The sequence below is a fragment of the Rosa chinensis genome, chromosome 3 (assembly GCF_002994745.2).
Source record: "Rosa chinensis cultivar Old Blush chromosome 3, RchiOBHm-V2, whole genome shotgun sequence".
NCBI classification, from domain to species: Eukaryota; Viridiplantae; Streptophyta; class Magnoliopsida; order Rosales; family Rosaceae; genus Rosa; species Rosa chinensis.
The window spans coordinates 32,280,810-32,296,683 of NC_037090.1; the positions used below are offsets into that span (position 1 = coordinate 32,280,810).

Sequence of the window (15,874 nt, forward strand, 5' to 3'; positions counted from 1 at the left end):
TCTCAAGAAATAAGTCAGTGCTTCCGTTTATGTTCAGTCAGTTTATATTAGGATTCAAATATTACTGCACTCGTATATTAAGACTCAAACATTACTGCAATCTTGTTCGTACATTATGTATAGATTGTTGTTAATTTCTATTTATATATACTGAGATTATGTATTGAATTCAGCGACGAAAGATTGATCTGGGACTAACAATCCTCTTATCTTCTACAATATGACATTACGAGTTTTGGAATTGAGAATTATCATCCTTTAAATAGCAGAGCTGATTGAACACGCTAAGGAGCTAAGCTAAGTGCCTAGGTTAATTGGAGGTTTAACTCTTCGACTCACTCCAAGTTTTGGTGTCACTATAGACAAATGCGGTTGTACATATCCATGAGAGAGATGAAGAGAGAGTGAGAGAGATGGAGAAGTTCGAGTGCAAGTTGCACATGGCCATCCTCCATAACAACTTCGAGGCAATGTTGCATTCCTCTATTCACAGCTTTGTATTGTGGAAGGTTTTGTGTTCAAATTTGCAAAGTGAAGTGCTATCTATCTTGTTTTTACACCATTTTTCATTACTGAAGTTTTATATGTTTTTTTTTTTTGTCTTTCTCTTTTGCAGTGGGATCACGCTAGGTATAGTAATATATACTTTGTACCATGTTTTATTTCTTCATGTTGTTTTTGTGAATTAATAGGGAATTAGAATCATGGATCTTTGACTGTGGATTGTTTGTCTTAGTCTCAGCATTGGTGTCATTCTTGTCATGTCGTATAGATGTGCATACCGAAGATCTACAATCCCTCACAAATTCAGGAATGGCACTCAAGCTCTAGGAAACTTGACGTTGATTTGCCTATATTGCTTACGGTGACAATGTATTGCATCTTCCTCCTGTATAGCATTTGGAGATTGAGAGAGGGAGGAGCTAGCGTTTGGAATTTTATGCGAATAAGGTTTTGATGAGGTCAGCTTTAGGGTTAGAGAAGAAGTAAATACATTTTCCCACTTCTTCTGATTGGTTTATAAGTATCTATTAGCGATTGTTGCATGGAGCCGGTCACTCATGTCTAGACTTTCACCCTAAATTTCGTGTACTTATATTCCATGTATTCATTCTTGAATACCATTTACATTCGTTTGGCTAAAAAAAAAAAAAAGAAGGAGATGAACAACGTGTGAATAAAATTTCCTTACAACACTGTAACCAAAAAAAAAAAAATTTCCTTACAACACATGAGCACAAGCGTTAAAAGAAGAAAACAAGAAAAGAGAAAAAAAAGGCACAATTAAACGAAGTAAGCGACGGGACGGCAAAACCCAGAAAGAGAAGCATCAACCTCGTCGGACTGTGAAAATTTATCGCAGTTGTTGATTGATCGGATCCTTTTTTACTGGTAATTTTCTGGGTTTATTTTTTTTTCTGTATTAGTTGAAGCTTGCTTTGGTTGAATTTGGTTTTCGATGTTAATCTACAATTCGTTGAAATTGGTGTTCAATTTAGATCTGGGTTTCTTGAATTGAGGTAAATTTGGCCTTTTACTGTTCTTTTCTACCTTTTTTTAGGAGTTTCCATTAGTCTTTGTTAGAATTGAAGCAGTCCCAAGTATTAATTAACATAAATTCAGTAAAAAGGGTAAGGATTTGTCCTAGAAGAATCTTCTCTACTGCACCATTTTTACTTGTTAATCTGAATTCCCATTTTTACCAGTAATGAGTTGAATGTTTTTTGTTGAAATTGATGTTCAGTGCAGATTCTGATTGTGAATTTGAGATTCAGTTGGGCCGATTTTCGTGTTTCGAAGTTTTTGATCAACCATTGTTGAAATTGGTCAGGCCTGCTTCTTGGAGCTACTGTAGCAAACACAGGAGAAAGTCTTGAGGGAGGCTACAGTAGCGGGTGAGGAAAATGGAGGACAAGGGCAAAGGAAGCGAGAGATTTGGGGGAGCCATAGCCAATCTGACCGAGATGGCTCACAATTTGGAGTCACTCCAGAAGCTGCTCCTCAAGAAAGCTGTCTTTGTCGATGAAGAGACCTTTGCCAAAGCCTCACTTTGTTCTGAACAAGCTCGTACCATTAAGGTTTTTTTTTTCCCCTAAATTCACTTATTTTAAATGGGGTTTAAATTTCAGTATGCAATTAGGTGACTTGCTGTATAAAGCACATTTACCTTCTTCTTATTAGTTCTATTATTTATCCTTTTGATAGTTTTGGGTCACATTGTAGGTTTGATAAATGATTATTTATATTATAATGATGCATGATGGATATCAAGTATAAACATCTGATGTTTGATAGTATCGGTATATGTTAAAAAGGTTGATGTCCTTAGGATCTGGGATTTAAACCCCTCATTACTGGTCTTATATATAAGTTGTTGCAGAACGGATAATACACTTGTCCTTAGATAGTAATCTGCTTATGTCCATGGAAGTTAAATTTTTTTAACAAATAGAGTTCCATAGAATAAGCCAAAGTTATGCTATAAATATTTTAGTTTGGAAAATTTTGCCAGAGTACATTTCTCAAGTATTTTAGGCATTTCAGAATGATATGACTGCAGATATGAATTTGATGAATATGGTGGAGGATATACTATCCATTTCCGGCATTGTATGATCTCCTTCTCTGGTAATGAATTGTGTCCAATCATAATAGTAATAATAAAAAGGTTAGGCGGTTAGCAAAGTAAAGTTAGCTTTTATACAACACCAAAATCCCGTTGTAGTGTATGGGTCACCCCGCTTGCAAGGGATTTATCTACCTGCTTAAAACTTAAAGTCAGTCTGGCTTGAAGAGAAGGATCCTATAAGTTTGCCACTCCTATGTGGTTCTCTGGTCTGGGTTTGCAACCCCTCACTGTACCTATGTAGGTATTTGCTAGAGTTTCCTGCCTCCTAAAGATTGTAGGGTTCGGCAGGAGGCCGCAATTTCGTGCCCAGTCTGTGAAGCAGATCTGGGGGATTTCTGGGTATAGAAAAAAGAAAAAGAAACTTGTACTTGGCTATCCTATGATGCCTGGATGTTAATTTACCATGGACATGAAATGACACTTGATGTTATGGCCGTGCGATTCTTCTAGAAGAAGTAGTGGAAAAAAAAGTCTAGTCTTTATTGCATGATTCTTCTGTAAACGATTTTATATGTTTCATGCAATTTCTTGATACTCTTTTCAGAAGTAACGCCCATTTGTTTACCCCAAAAGGAAAAAGTATTACTAATTCTTCTTTTTTTGTTGGAATTGGTATCTCTTCTGTAACAAAATTTCTCTTCTTTCCTGTCTAGGTTCTTGAACAAAGGGTTGAAACTTTGGAACGAGAACTTGATGCTGCCATTACAGCTGCTGCACGTGCTCGTTCAGAAAAACGCCAGGCTGAGGCAGCAGAAAAGGCCGCTGAGTTTCGTGCACAAGAAGTTACAAAAGAGCTTGAGAACACCTCAAGTATGTGCAATCCCTATATCTTTCAATATTCCTTTCTATTTTAGCTGCAAATACATCTTTAGGCTTGGATAAATTCCTTGACTATAAGCAGTATTATTTAGTTTTTACCTTGCGGCTGTTTGACTCAAAAAGTAGGTTAATATTGCTGCTTTTACTATCACCAACCTAAAGCATTAATGATATATAAAGTACCTTTGATGAGACTGGAGATCCAGAATTTCTTAATGGTTACACCACATCCTCAACTTATCAGTATCAAATTTCTCCTTGTTACATATAACAATGTCAGTTGGGACTATTCCACTAATATCTTCCTCATCGCTTTTTGTTGTTAGTGGAAAAAAGTTGAACCTGGCTTTATGAAGTTCATTTCATTGGAACCATAGTTGTGGTCTTTTCTGAAAGCCTTCTTACGTCTTTAATTACTGGCTGCAGAGGTATTTGAGCTGCACATGGAAGAGTTGCGTGCAAAGCAAGAAGAAATCTCTAAGCGTGATAAGGATATCAAACTTTTGGAAGCTATAATTCAGACACTTGGCGGAAAAGAAGTCCATAAAAGAACTGGATAGAAAATCTGTCTTTTGAATTTTGTATGCTTTTCCTTTTTTAAAGAAGAAGAAACAGTATGTATATATTTAGGCACAGTTGGTCTCGAAAAAAAAAGAAAAGGGATGGATCCACTCTTAAACAATTGCAGCTTGCTTCAACAATAGATGAATTTTGTGGGTGTGTTATATCTCATATTAAATGAATCAACCCAAATTACAATTAATTTCCTTTGTGCTGTCTTTTTTCTTGCTTATAGTACCGTAATTTCAGTTGCCTGCATTTCCAAATGCTATATGCACCTGCATTTCACTTTTGGAAACTACGGGAGAGGTCTCTTCATGATGTGATTTCTGGCTTTTACGCAATCCCAATCAAGTTGAGGAAACACACTCTCTGCGGTTTGTTGAATTTGGGGTTGTAGAGTTCTTGCTATAAACCGAGTGATAGACTCTTCAGAGTCAAATTATGATTTTTCATCACAAATTCGGATGAGATTTAGACCATCCCTTTTTATTCCAACAAGTTGTTATACATCAGATTTAGGTTTCAGAATCATAAAAATTTAAACAAAAATTGCTTAGATTATGAGTTTAACAAAATCTCGATCACAAAAACTGTTTTATCAACCTTTCTTAGCTACTGAACTGGAATGATCACTTTAAAGTTTGAAGCTAGAAGATCACTCGACTAGCCAGTCTGAAACTTTTAACAGAAAAAAATTAACTAATACATGCATGGTTGATAATGATGGATCAGAGAGAGTGATGATGACGATCAATTGATTAAGGCCAGCAACATCGTCCGATAGTCACTAGAAGTATCACCTTTGATGTCATTATCCATTGAAACGTTGTTCTTCCGTTGGTACTGTTCCATTATATGCTTCATGTCAACCTCGGCTCGAGTGGTTACCACCCTGGTAAGAGTCTCTTCATTGGTTCCGATGCCTTTCATGGACAGACGAAGAGTCTTCTCGAAATATTTCTCAGGGCAAGTCAAGCATTTTACAGTGGCTCTCAGCAAAGCAAGGTATTCATCCTTTCGATGCTTCTTGAGGTCCTTGTTAATAGGATGACCAAACTGGTCGTTATAGTTTTGGAGCGTTGCTCTCAAGTGCGGCTTGCTCCTAGTAGTTAGAATTCTGATAATCTCCTCATGACTATAGTCCTTGTGGGAGATTTTGTCATGAAGGATCTTAGCCTCCGAGTTCACCAACTCAGTATCCACACTTTCATCGTGAGGTTCATACCTGTAACAAGTCACAAGAGGAACTAACAGCTTTCGGAAATCTCCACTCGTGCCACAAGAAACATCTTCTTCTAGAGATCTCTTGTAGCGAGCATGGTAGTCTTGTCTCACCTGGAAGAGCTCTTGAGACGTTCTTGTACAACCAATTTCCATTATCACAAAATAGCCTTCTGACTTTTTATTCGTAGCAAATTCTTTGGCTAGCATTGCATCTCGTTCAGCAGGATGTGGCGTCCATACAAGCATTGCCCTCTGTGTTTTGTGTACAGTATACAGACGCGAAGTTATATAAAGAAGAGAGAATTATTATTCACACACCGTAAAAGTCACTCTACACATGCACCCTCACACATACCAGAAAATCACCGGAAAGTTCTTTTTCAAGCTCGTTGAACAAATCCTCTCCATATTTCTCCGTATAAGTTTGACGTATAGAACAACGCTGCCTTGCATTCCGGTGAGCCAATATGGATATGATTGCGTTCTCATCTGTTCCCCATCCTGCCAACAAAGAATGTGAGACTTTGACAACACTAAATGCAGGTAAACTCTATAGGCCGGCCATGGATGCAAGTAAAATTTCAATAGCTGAAAATTAATGAAAAAGTATGTCTAAACATATTTGTCACATGATCTTAACTCCTGGCTCACCTATCAGGCTGCTGCAGATCACCAAGTAAATAACTAACCGCATGAACATGATTATTGCATATGATACTTAACCATAACAATGCCAATAATGATACCAATCAATTGTTGATTTATATTAGATATGTATATATGCATCTGCATGTGAGATCTAGCGGGATTGATACAATGGAGGTAATGACCTTGCATTGCTTTACGAAGCTTTTCACAGTCTTCAGCCACTGGAGGAACATGATCGGGCACTGAAAATGTAGCCATTAATACTTGTTCTCAATTGTGATCGTGATACTGGTTTTGAGCCAATTATGAGTTTTTGATCCGCGGCTTTGGAAGAACATGACCTGTGCCACTATGGTGACACCAACACATCAATATCATCAGGAGGATTGACTGTGTCATGGTTGTTGTTAGAGAAAAAAGAGGATGGAACATGATGGAAGGAAGTTAAAAATGGGAATAGTGTGCAATTACAATATTATCTTTCAACTGATAAACATGATTTATGTAGAAAGAAGCACCACCAAAATTGATGCAATTAACTCTTTGAGTCATATAGTGACATTAAGTTATTAAATGATGAGACAAAGCCTAGCCTATATACTGCGCCACATGAAACGATGATTGTTATATACCGCATTTTCAAATTGCAATAACTTTGCCATAATATCAGCGAGATCACCTCCCACTCCTTCAAACTCAATATTGGTCTGTATACCTTCATGTCACGACCATTCTTCTTTTCATTAACCTTTCCAACCCACCACTATTGTAATTGCATTTGGAAATGGAACGGATTGATTCGCTTTGATCAAATTCAAAGAAGCCATAGTCGACACCGATACATATGGGTTGTTCAACTCATTACTCATGGAATGAATCCTTTCACTTCCACAACTGACATAAAATTACTTGCGGCAGAAGGCATCAAAGGGTTACAGCCTTGTGGTGGTGTTCTGTAATTGCAGCCATCAGCATGCTCATCAAAGAACTAATGCAAAAAAAGAGCTATGGTAATCCAACATTCCAACGAATTAAAATTGAGAAATGCTGTAATGGCTGCATGCTTTCTTCTGTTTGCATTATTGTTTGCTCTTTATTGGAGGAGAGAACTGCTAGCAGTTGAAACAACAAACAAGGTCAGGAAATTCATAAGCCAACCAAGCTAGCCCATTCATGGTGGCACTGATCCTGTTAGAAGTTTCGGTAGCCGGCCAGGTCTTCAGCTACCAGTGACAACAACTTGAGCTTAGATTGGCTAAATTTATGTCAACTTTTGTTATATACTCATCAGGCAAATCAAGAAGGGACCAACAGAAATTGCTCCACAAACGGTACACTCAAGCAGTAATTATTTAGTCAAAGAAAATAGGGAAAAAAAACTCAGTACCATGTTAAAAACTCATGTAGTTTTCTTCTCTCCCCTTCTCTCTCCTCCTTCCTTTCAAAAATATAAACTAAATTAAATGGTATTGATTTCCCATTTTATTATATGGTAGGTGAAATTGCATTAAAAAAAAAAACTAAACTTCTGTTTGATTCCTAATCACCAGGGCATTAGCATAGAGAAGTTGTTGGAGGCATCCTTGATTGCTTGGGAAATAGACAGTGTTAACCGTCTCTGTTGACAATGCAGTACAAACAAAATTTGCACTCGATTACATCAGGAAGAGGTGGTTAGGTTAGGATAAACCACCTTTTCTAGGCTGCAAGTACCTGCTGCATGTTAGGTGCGTAGCCCACATGCATTCTCAACCTAATAGTGAGATCGAGGCTTAAGATGATGGATAAATCAGTTGCTGCCATAAGGAATTAAGTGAGATATGCATGGAGTTCTTCAAGTAGGTTTGATCCTTTTAAAGGCTGTGTTGACATATGCAGTCTCTATGGGATACGTTTTGTTGTTCATAAAGGCCTAACCCAGCTTTTGGTGGAAAGCGATTATGAGCTTCAGTAATGAGGTTCAAAGTCCATTGTGAATATGAGTGTCGTTGGGCATATTATTGAGGATGTCAAAGCTCTTTCTGCGATATTTATACAACAAAAAGGCCGGCTCATCACTCAGCACGTCAAAGTTTGGCTATCGACTAGGTACTCAAATTCATGGCTCCTGAATGTATAAATATACATATTAATTCACAACTCTATACAATTCTTCAGTCACCATATTACCATCCGAAGTAGGAGACAGTACAAGTGGAACTCAAATGGAGAAAGAATACAAAAGATCACATTCCAAAATTTCCAGTATTAAGGTGCATATATACTATTGTCAATCAGATGCGGTAGGTGTGTCACTAACGAGTAAGAAGAGTTTCGCGAGTCATTTTCATTGCTTCTTCCCGGATGCAAGCTAGGTTTATTTTGATCTCCTTGCACAGTCTACCCTCAACCAGCTGAACTGGCAACAACATCTTCGGCTTTACATCAACCAAGTAGGAAAGAGTAGTTGTTGTTTGCATTTTCTGGTCTATCAAAGGATCACATGCCATTTCCCCACTAGTGTTAAGCTGCAAGAGCAATCATTTTAACATTGTAAGAGCATCTCCAAACAATATTGCCTTCCATAAGGACCATAAATATATGCACCCCAAAGCACATAATTTATGAGAATTAAACCCCCACCATTGGAAACCTGGAGGGTGCATTCCACCATATATCACTAACCGTTGCTACCAGAGTTGATAAATTTTAGGCAAAACAGCCGAATTTCCCCCAATTATGTTGGTCATTCGGAAGTTTCTAACTTCGATAAAATTGCACAATGATTTCAAAATTCCGTCAATTTTACCCATTGTAGTAAACTTTTCAGTAATTCTACCCAAATCTTTGGTGAAATGACAAGCCCTGAAAGTGTTACTTGGACCCTAAGTCACCAACTATGTTGCTGCAATTGGCAAGAAGGAGCCAGTTTTACCAAGTACATAGCATATTGATTTGAGATAATCTATCAAGATACAGTAAAGCAAGACTAGAAAATGAAGTGTGTGTACCTGTTGGAGAGACCACTTTCCTCGAAAGATTTCAAAGTCACCTTCAACCATGTCAAACTCAATATCACGCTTCAGAGTGAGACCCCCCAAATCATTAGCAATGCTCTCTAGAGGATTCTCAAAACAATCCACCACTCCTTTCGCGTTGAATTTCAGCCCAAACGCCAAGTCCTGCTCCCCAATCTGGTCACACACATTCAAATCATCCTCATTACAATTTCGAATCATATAATAATTAATTATAACAAAATTAAGAAGTACTTGGATGACCGGACCGGACCCGACAGGGGCACCTGAAAAAGGCGAGCGTAGTTCTCCGACTTCTGGAGCAACTGGCAGACGGCGAGTCCGGGAATGAAGTCGGCCAGTCTCTCGTAATCCGTCAACAAGTTCCAGACGGTGGCGAGCGGCGCCTCTATTCCGATTTCCGATCGGATTCTCCGGCAGTTGGCCCCCGTCTTCTCTATCTCTAACTCTATATCTACATCTATATCAACTTCCGATTTCTCTGCTTCTGAATCGGAATCGTAATCGTCGTCATCCTCAGACAAGGACGCGGAGTCGAGCTTGTTCGAGAAATGCAGCAGGTGAGGCCTTGAAGAACCGGAATTGGAGACGGAGTGGTTTGGATTTCTCAAAGGAAAGGAATAGGGGGAAGAGATTGAAGCAGGAGCAGCGGTACTCGGAGAAGGGCTAGGGAGCCAAACAGAGAAGCAGATTGATTTCAAGGACATTACTGGAAAACAGAGCTACTCTTCACTCGCTCTCAATCAAGCTATTCTTATCTGAGAGGGAGTGCACCATTTCTCCTTTGATAAGGACTAAAATAATATCCTCGAAATTTTCTCTTAAATCTCATTTTTCACAAATACCAATATTAATTTTCGAGTAATGCTAGAGACCCCAAAAATTTATAATAAATATGAATCTCAAATGATGTGGTAGCTGTCAAGTAATCTCTATTGACTTGTTAATTTTCAATGTGTAAATAAAAATTAGTTTATTTGAGAAACTAAGAATATAATATTTTGAAGGGAAAAAAATACAAACAGTACCCAAACTATGGGCCACTAATAACTTTCGTACCTCAACTTCAAAAACTATCATTTTGGAACCTGGACTTTTCACCCCGACCCAAGATTCATACCTGGGATCCACTTTGCCGTTAACGGTGTTAAATTTACAAGGGTAAATCTGTCATTTCACTGTTCATCTCTCTTACCATGGTACTGTTCATTTTTTTTCTCTATTTTTTTCTTCTTCCTGAGGAGAGAAAAAAAAATTAAATTTTTTTTTTAACAAATGAACAGTACCATGGTAAGAGAGATGAACAGTGAAATGATAGATTTACCCTTGTAAATTTAACACCGTTAACGACAAAGTGGACGGCATGTATGAATGTTAGGTCGTGTTAGATAATCTGGGTACCATTGTGATAGTTTTTGAAGTTGAGGTACGAAAGTTATTAGTGGCCCGTAATTCAGGTACTATTTGTAAGTTTTTCCCTATTTTGAATTAAAACCCTAATATTACCCAAATAGAGGAAGAAAAAGGAATTAAACTCTACAAACAAACAATCAAATCCCAACAATCCGAATACTGATAACACATACCATCAACTCCTACAATTGCAAGACACCAGCATCCATTTTTGATGCAGCTTCTCAATTTGGATTCCATTTTATATTTGGTGCAACTTCTCATCTTCTTTATTTGTGTTGCGGAGTCTACTTCTTTGTGTTCATAGATTCATATAAATATTAGTGTAATCAAACAAGAAAGATCATGAGATGTTTTATCGCCCCAGACTTGCGCATCAAAAAATTGATGGTTGGTGGTGATTGACTCTCTTTCTTATTCCTCTTTTTCCTTAAAGAAAAAGTGATAGTATCAAAAACCTCACTTGAACTAAATTGAAGGACTTCTAAGCTTTTCTCACCTCTTTGAACACAACGTGCACAATGGTAAATAAGACATATCCATATAGAGTTAAGATTCTTGATTGTGAGAATGAGAAAGAAACTAGCTTCAAAGAAAACGGATCGAAATCTGAGTCATTTTCTAAAGCAAGTGATACCAGTGAAGGTCTGGTGATGGTGGCTTAATTAGTGGGATACCATGAAGAAAGTTTGAGATTTGCAGCTACTATTAAATACCTGAACAATTTTATTTTATTTTATCTAAAACTGTTTTTCTTTTTTACTTAAAAGAAATATAATTTTGCAAAGAACATATACCCATGTGGAAATTATAGAGTGACAATATGGCATGCGCCATGTCATTGGGGATCCTATTTTGGTATAAATGTTTGGGATCTCTAGCATTTTTCTTAATTTTCACATCTTTCTTGATCTAAAAAAAAAATTTCCTATATTTTTAACATTTCTTGTTTTATCAATCGATATTAGTTTGACGGTTCTTCTCAATTGAAAGATCCCCAATATGGATAACACACATTCTAGTTGATCGAGTGATTCAAATTGTTTTGTTCCGAAGCAAAGATATCCACGCTTGTCCCATTGGGTGGGTGAGTTTGGGGACTCAGTTGTTTTTACTTTTTAGTATATTTTTAGTTGATTATATAAGTTTTATACAATTTTTTTTTTTTTCAAAGTATTCATATGTTTATAAACTTGAGAGATTCTTAGGTATGGTAGGCGTGCCACGTGACGGTATGCCCAGCCAATCAGTGTTTATGCAGGGAGCTGTTGTGGGCATTTCATATTAATTAAACATGAGTAATTTCAGAGTACAATTAAAAAATAAAGAAATATGATTGGTTGAGCAGACCACGTGCTTGGTACGTTTACCTTAGTTAAGAATTCTTTCTACATTTTGGTCATTCACTTTAATTGATCTCATTTATCGGATTGGGTTGGTGGAGCCCCGACCCGGCCCATTTACCAATTTGGTTTCTTTCTTTCCTTTTATATCAGTGCTGACCTGAGGAGGCGCAGTTCTATCTAAAACGAAAGAGAAGGCTCGAAATAGCAAAACCCAGAGAAGAGAATGGCATCTGCTGCGTCTTCAATGTCGGTGCAATTTCTTCAAACCCAAAAAGGGAGCAATCTGGTTCCTTGTGCTCGTCATGTTCAGGTGAATTCCAAAGCTTTCTTTGGTGGGAGGTTGCAGACCACGACTGGTGTGTTATGCAAACGCAGGCCTCGCTGCGCATCGGTTTCTGTGAAGCCTCAGACAATGGTGTGCGTCAACTCTATAGCAAATGTGAGTACTTTTCTCCTTCCCCACTTGTAATGAAGGGATTAAAATTTCGCACTTCACATAAAACCAGAGACAATGGCATAGTTTGAGAAACCAGGGTTGATTAATGGTTCATTTTTTTCTGTGGTGGTTTGGTTTTAGGAGGTAGAGGAGCAGCTGCAAGCCAAAGTCTCAACAAAGTGCTTTTTTGATATAGACATTGGCGGTGAAGCTGTTGGTCGGGTTGTGATTGGTCTTTTTGGTGAGGATGTTCCTAAAACAGTAGAGAATTTCCGAGCTCTGTGCACAGGCAAGAAAACCCATCCTTGTCTGCTTTTCTGTTGCTGCTCTTGTTGTGGTCATTTGCTGTAGGTTGAAATTGATTGTGTTTAGTGTTATAAATTATTTGCAGGAGAGAAAGGATATGGTTATAAAGGATGCTCATTCCACCGCATCATTAAGGATTTTATGATCCAAGGAGGGGATTTCACCGAAGGAGATGCGAGTCTCCTTTTCGTTTTGATTTCTTCTTCTTTTGATCAATAGCAGGTTTGCTTGCTCAAAGAATCTAAATTGAATGGTTTTATTGGCTGCAGGGAACTGGAGGGATCAGTATCTATGGTTCCAAATTTGAAGATGAGAGCTTTGCTTGTATGTACTTGTCAGAGAAAAACAATAGAGCCTATTACTATTGGTTTTTATTTAAATTTGAAGTTTATATCAGATATGTGATTATCTGAACTGAAAGTCGTTTTTTTTCTTGTATGTGCTGTTTGCAGTGAAGCATGTTGGGCCTGGTGTATTGAGCATGGCTAATGCAGGCCCTGGTACTAATGGGAGTCAGTTTTTTATCTGCACAGTAAAGGTAAGATATGGTTGCTGCATCACATATTCTTGAGATGCTTAAATTTTCACAATATTTTCTTCCAACCCCAGATGTATTGTATGTTTATGAACTGAGCAAATCTTTTACAACTGAATAATTGAAAAGGTGCAACTGCTCAAGTGGTTGCACTACTCTTGTAGAGAAGCCCTGTTTGCCTTCGTTTCCATCAAGTAACTTGACCGAGTGGAGATATATTCCATTTGTTGTTAATACCATGTAACGATGTGTCCTTTTTTCGTGTACTTCGTTAAGACACACATACACACAAGTATCATGTTTAGCTTATGTTAGCTATTTGATTGTCTTAGATCATTGTGAATTGATGTTTTTTATGTGCATTATGTAGACTCCATGGTTGGACAATCGACATGTTGTGTTCGGACATATAATTGAGGGAATGGATGTTGTTCGGAAACTTGAATCCCAAGAGACAAGTAGGTCAGATGTCCCTCGCTTGCCATGCAGAATTGTAAACTGTGGAGAATTGGTTATTGAATAACTCATCTTTTGATTAGTCATAAGTTCAACTGTGGAATTCAGTTTTCCAGTTTGTTCATTCCAGAGTTGTTCTTATATGATGTAATACTTGATGGTCTTGTGATATTTTGGAAGGCAATGAAATCTTTACCAGTCCTGCATTTGAAAGGTGGATCATTTTTACTGAGAATTTTAAAATGGCAATATATGACTATATGAGTGCTAGAGAAGAAGGTGCATGATGTATATTATTGGGCTTCCATAAGTCATACATATTATTTTAATTTTAAAAGAAAACTACATGGAGTTAATTATTTGTGGTATTTGCTATTGTCTTACAAATTATATAATAAGTTGAAGGCAAATCTTGTGTACCGTTAATTCACTTCATTACACCAAAATACCGCCAGACTTCATTTTCTGAAATTTGCACGACAAAGGTGACTGAAACAGTGACATGGGATAACGCCTATGCAAGGATCACTGTTTCAACTGCAGTAGACTGGATAAATTGCTCTAGTTGTTGCCCTTCTTCTCCTTCCCATATCTCAGGTATTGCTTCTCTGATGTTATGTATACTGCGCAGCACATAATCTGCACCAGGCACTAGCTCTGAACTCCCGACCTGCCATAAGTAATCCCACTGGTATCAAATTTGACAGAAGTTCAAATAAGCTGTTTGCTTCATGATCGTAGTGAAGAGAATCATCAGCAATTCATGTTTATCTTTAAAATTTGACGATATGCTATATTTTCCTTTGAAATGGTTCATTTATTTGTACTAGTTTGTTCAGTTGCACAGCTCTTACAATAACTGTATGAAGTCCTGCTGCCTTCCCACTTGCTATGTTTCGAGCACTGTCATCAAAGAAAATCTGATAACAGAAAAGAAAATCTTGGTTACAAAATTTCCATAATGTTAAGAGAAACCATATGGAGAAATTGTGTTTGGTGACGGAGAAGAGAAATAAAAATGTATTAGATCCTTCTAAGGTGAGGCAAGGAATGTTCTCAAATCTCAATATTTCTTACAGTTTTTTGCGGGTCAACATTTGCAATACGAATAGCAGCTTCAATTGCTTCAACAGAGGGTTTGCAAAGAATTGGTGACTTGGGACTGAGATTATTTCCGCTGCAATCAGTGGCAGTAGCCTCTGGAGCACGCCCTATAACATCGTCATCTGGTGCTGTAATGAAATCAACTGGTTGAAGACGAGGAGGGTTAAGAGTTTCGAAGCATATGATGCCTTCAAAACAATCTTCCAAGCACAACCTGCTGAGAACTTCAGCTGCATGTGCTTTGTCAGCGTTAGTGAAGATCTGAAAACAGCAGCAGAAACATGCTGATCAGTTCTTACACTAGCGATAATATATGTGCAAGATGCGGGTATTTCCTCTAAACTAACATTATTATGAAATAATTTTAACAATATTATCGTCTCTTGACTTACTATTTTTCTCTGTGGCATAGATAAGAGAAGGTTTCTTAACACTAGATCAGGCTTCAACGCATCATAGGGTAGTCTTCCATGGACATATGCATGAAACTCATCATCATCAAATTCGTGACCAAGAGCCTGCATAGATGGATAGATCAGAGTGTGTGTCAAAATTCCAGCAAGCAAGATTGACAGAACAAACTCCGATTGATTAAGGACAGCTTAACATCTGTTGATGTTTAACCTTTAGACCGGCCATGGTTGTCCCATGTTCTCTGTACAATTCCAGGCACATCTTTGGTACCTCACTTTCTTCAATTTGCAAGTGTTGCAGCATGTACTCTACAACAATTTCAACCTAGCTCAGTAATCTCAACTATAGTAGTCATAATTAGATATATCCAATTAAGTATATCAATACTAATTAACAGCATATCATCATCGATCCTGATTATTTGATCATACCTTCAATGTTCTTCCGGCAGGCCAAGTTGAGACCAGAGCTCATGGGGTACAGAGTATCATCCAAATCTGTAAGAAATATGTTGGGAAATCGATCATCAAAATGATTGAAGGATTCATTTTCACAGTTCATCAGAAATTCAAAGTGAAATTTCAGTATAGAAAAAACATGCTTAATACTAATTCCTTTTGGAATGAAGTTGAACATATGCATTGTATTTAGATCATTACCAAAAAGCAAGCACTCATATTGGGCTCCACTAGACTTCCCAGCAACATCCATCTTCAATATGGTACCTGAAGTAAAAAGGTTCCCCACATAATAGAAACAACATTTTACTTACAACTAGTTAGGTAAAGTACTCTAAGTACTGCATCATAATAATAAATGATAAACAAGATGGATTACCTCCAAATTAAACTAGAATTACTATAAGAGCTAGCACCAATAGACAGATGAAATAGTTCCTTTCTGGAAGTGCCTATATATAGAGGAAAAAACTTGAGGGAATCTGCTTGGTGATGCTCGCAGTAT

At 37.5% G+C, this 15,874-nt stretch overlaps 5 protein-coding genes, 1 long non-coding RNA gene and 1 other non-coding gene across 11 annotated transcripts; 4 read left to right on the forward strand and 3 right to left on the reverse strand.

Moving 5' to 3' along the window:
• The first annotated feature begins 394 nt into the window (after positions 1–394).
• Positions 395–811, forward strand: LOC121052192. The gene is made up of 3 exons (XR_005808356.1): positions 395–509; positions 617–630; positions 743–811. It is a non-coding gene; the product is annotated as an uncharacterized LOC121052192 (long non-coding RNA).
• A 324-nt stretch (positions 812–1,135) lies between these two features.
• On the forward strand, positions 1,136–4,211 carry LOC112191524. Of its 4 annotated transcripts, XM_024330889.2 has the most exons (5): positions 1,136–1,392; positions 1,562–1,631; positions 1,745–2,078; positions 3,283–3,439; positions 3,875–4,211. In XM_024330889.2, exons 3-5 carry the CDS (start codon positions 1,905–1,907, stop codon positions 4,006–4,008), a joined length of 465 nt encoding a protein of 154 aa, XP_024186657.1. In that variant the 5' UTR covers positions 1,136–1,392; positions 1,562–1,631; positions 1,745–1,904; the 3' UTR covers positions 4,009–4,211. The 4 variants fall into 4 exon arrangements, with proteins under 4 accessions (XP_024186657.1, XP_024186654.1, XP_024186655.1 ...); XM_024330886.2 differs by lacking the exon at positions 1,562–1,631 and having other exon boundaries at positions 1,137–1,392; XM_024330887.2 differs by lacking the exon at positions 1,562–1,631 and having other exon boundaries at positions 1,137–1,392; positions 1,750–2,078.
• A 286-nt stretch (positions 4,212–4,497) lies between these two features.
• On the reverse strand, positions 4,498–6,767 carry LOC112191994 (annexin D2). The gene is made up of 3 exons (XM_024331501.2): positions 6,067–6,767; positions 5,592–5,737; positions 4,498–5,488 (listed from the first exon to the last, which is right to left on the reverse strand). Exons 1-3 carry the CDS (start codon positions 6,140–6,142, stop codon positions 4,763–4,765), a joined length of 948 nt encoding a protein of 315 aa, XP_024187269.1. The 5' UTR covers positions 6,143–6,767; the 3' UTR covers positions 4,498–4,762.
• Positions 6,768–7,891: 1,124 nt separating this feature from the next.
• Positions 7,892–9,688, reverse strand: LOC112193100. Its single transcript, XM_024333130.2, has 3 exons — positions 9,168–9,688; positions 8,875–9,057; positions 7,892–8,391 (listed from the first exon to the last, which is right to left on the reverse strand). The coding sequence occupies exons 1-3, from the start codon at positions 9,606–9,608 to the stop codon at positions 8,179–8,181; spliced, it is 837 nt and encodes a 278-aa protein (XP_024188898.1). The 5' UTR covers positions 9,609–9,688; the 3' UTR covers positions 7,892–8,178.
• Positions 9,689–10,651: 963 nt separating this feature from the next.
• On the forward strand, positions 10,652–10,734 carry LOC112195615. The gene has a single exon (XR_002934670.1). It is a non-coding gene; the product is annotated as a small nucleolar RNA U31b (small nucleolar RNA).
• Positions 10,735–11,835: 1,101 nt separating this feature from the next.
• LOC112195184 (peptidyl-prolyl cis-trans isomerase) lies at positions 11,836–13,606 on the forward strand. The gene is made up of 6 exons (XM_024335557.2): positions 11,836–12,099; positions 12,238–12,385; positions 12,488–12,576; positions 12,672–12,726; positions 12,855–12,940; positions 13,308–13,606. Exons 1-6 carry the CDS (start codon positions 11,884–11,886, stop codon positions 13,458–13,460), a joined length of 747 nt encoding a protein of 248 aa, XP_024191325.1. The 5' UTR covers positions 11,836–11,883; the 3' UTR covers positions 13,461–13,606.
• An 80-nt stretch (positions 13,607–13,686) lies between these two features.
• On the reverse strand, positions 13,687–15,874 carry LOC112195183 (uncharacterized protein C24B11.05). 2 transcript variants are annotated; one of them, XM_024335556.2, is made up of 8 exons: positions 15,749–15,874; positions 15,571–15,636; positions 15,343–15,408; positions 15,122–15,219; positions 14,890–15,015; positions 14,471–14,758; positions 14,248–14,313; positions 13,687–14,063 (listed from the first exon to the last, which is right to left on the reverse strand). In XM_024335556.2, exons 2-8 carry the CDS (start codon positions 15,620–15,622, stop codon positions 13,908–13,910), a joined length of 852 nt encoding a protein of 283 aa, XP_024191324.1. In that variant the 5' UTR covers positions 15,623–15,636; positions 15,749–15,874; the 3' UTR covers positions 13,687–13,907. The 2 variants fall into 2 exon arrangements, with proteins under 2 accessions (XP_024191324.1, XP_024191323.1); XM_024335555.2 differs by lacking the exons at positions 15,571–15,636; positions 15,749–15,874 and having other exon boundaries at positions 15,343–15,546.

What these genes read in the sequence shown, in the direction of transcription:
- LOC112191524 (XM_024330889.2), top strand. Translation starts at nt 1,905, where the DNA reads ATGGAGGACAAGGGCAAAGGAAGCGAGAGATTTGGGGGAGCCATAGCC. An exon ending in AACAAGCTCGTACCATTAAG is followed by an intron (nt 2,079 to 3,282) that starts GTTTTTTTTTTC and finishes TTTCCTGTCTAG; the next exon opens with GTTCTTGAACAAAGGGTTGA. An exon ending in AGAGCTTGAGAACACCTCAA is followed by an intron (nt 3,440 to 3,874) that starts GTATGTGCAATC and finishes TACTGGCTGCAG; the next exon opens with AGGTATTTGAGCTGCACATG.
- LOC112191994 (XM_024331501.2), bottom strand. Translation starts at nt 6,142, where the DNA reads ATGGCTACATTTTCAGTGCCCGATCATGTTCCTCCAGTGGCTGAAGAC. An exon ending in GCTTCGTAAAGCAATGCAAG is followed by an intron (nt 5,738 to 6,066) that starts GTCATTACCTCC and finishes CTTTGTTGGCAG; the next exon opens with GATGGGGAACAGATGAGAAC. An exon ending in AACTTTCCGGTGATTTTCTG is followed by an intron (nt 5,489 to 5,591) that starts GTATGTGTGAGG and finishes CACAAAACACAG; the next exon opens with AGGGCAATGCTTGTATGGAC.
- LOC112193100 (XM_024333130.2), bottom strand. Translation starts at nt 9,608, where the DNA reads ATGTCCTTGAAATCAATCTGCTTCTCTGTTTGGCTCCCTAGCCCTTCT. An exon ending in ACTACGCTCGCCTTTTTCAG is followed by an intron (nt 9,058 to 9,167) that starts GTGCCCCTGTCG and finishes GTGTGTGACCAG; the next exon opens with ATTGGGGAGCAGGACTTGGC. An exon ending in GAAAGTGGTCTCTCCAACAG is followed by an intron (nt 8,392 to 8,874) that starts GTACACACACTT and finishes TTGCTCTTGCAG; the next exon opens with CTTAACACTAGTGGGGAAAT.
- LOC112195184 (XM_024335557.2), top strand. Translation starts at nt 11,884, where the DNA reads ATGGCATCTGCTGCGTCTTCAATGTCGGTGCAATTTCTTCAAACCCAA. An exon ending in GCGTCAACTCTATAGCAAAT is followed by an intron (nt 12,100 to 12,237) that starts GTGAGTACTTTT and finishes GTTTGGTTTTAG; the next exon opens with GAGGTAGAGGAGCAGCTGCA. An exon ending in TTTTTATCTGCACAGTAAAG is followed by an intron (nt 12,941 to 13,307) that starts GTAAGATATGGT and finishes TGCATTATGTAG; the next exon opens with ACTCCATGGTTGGACAATCG.
- LOC112195183 (XM_024335555.2), bottom strand. Translation starts at nt 15,472, where the DNA reads ATGAACTGTGAAAATGAATCCTTCAATCATTTTGATGATCGATTTCCC. An exon ending in CTGCCGGAAGAACATTGAAG is followed by an intron (nt 15,220 to 15,342) that starts GTATGATCAAAT and finishes AAATTGTTGTAG; the next exon opens with AGTACATGCTGCAACACTTG. An exon ending in ATGTTGACCCGCAAAAAACT is followed by an intron (nt 14,314 to 14,470) that starts GTAAGAAATATT and finishes TTCTGTTATCAG; the next exon opens with ATTTTCTTTGATGACAGTGC.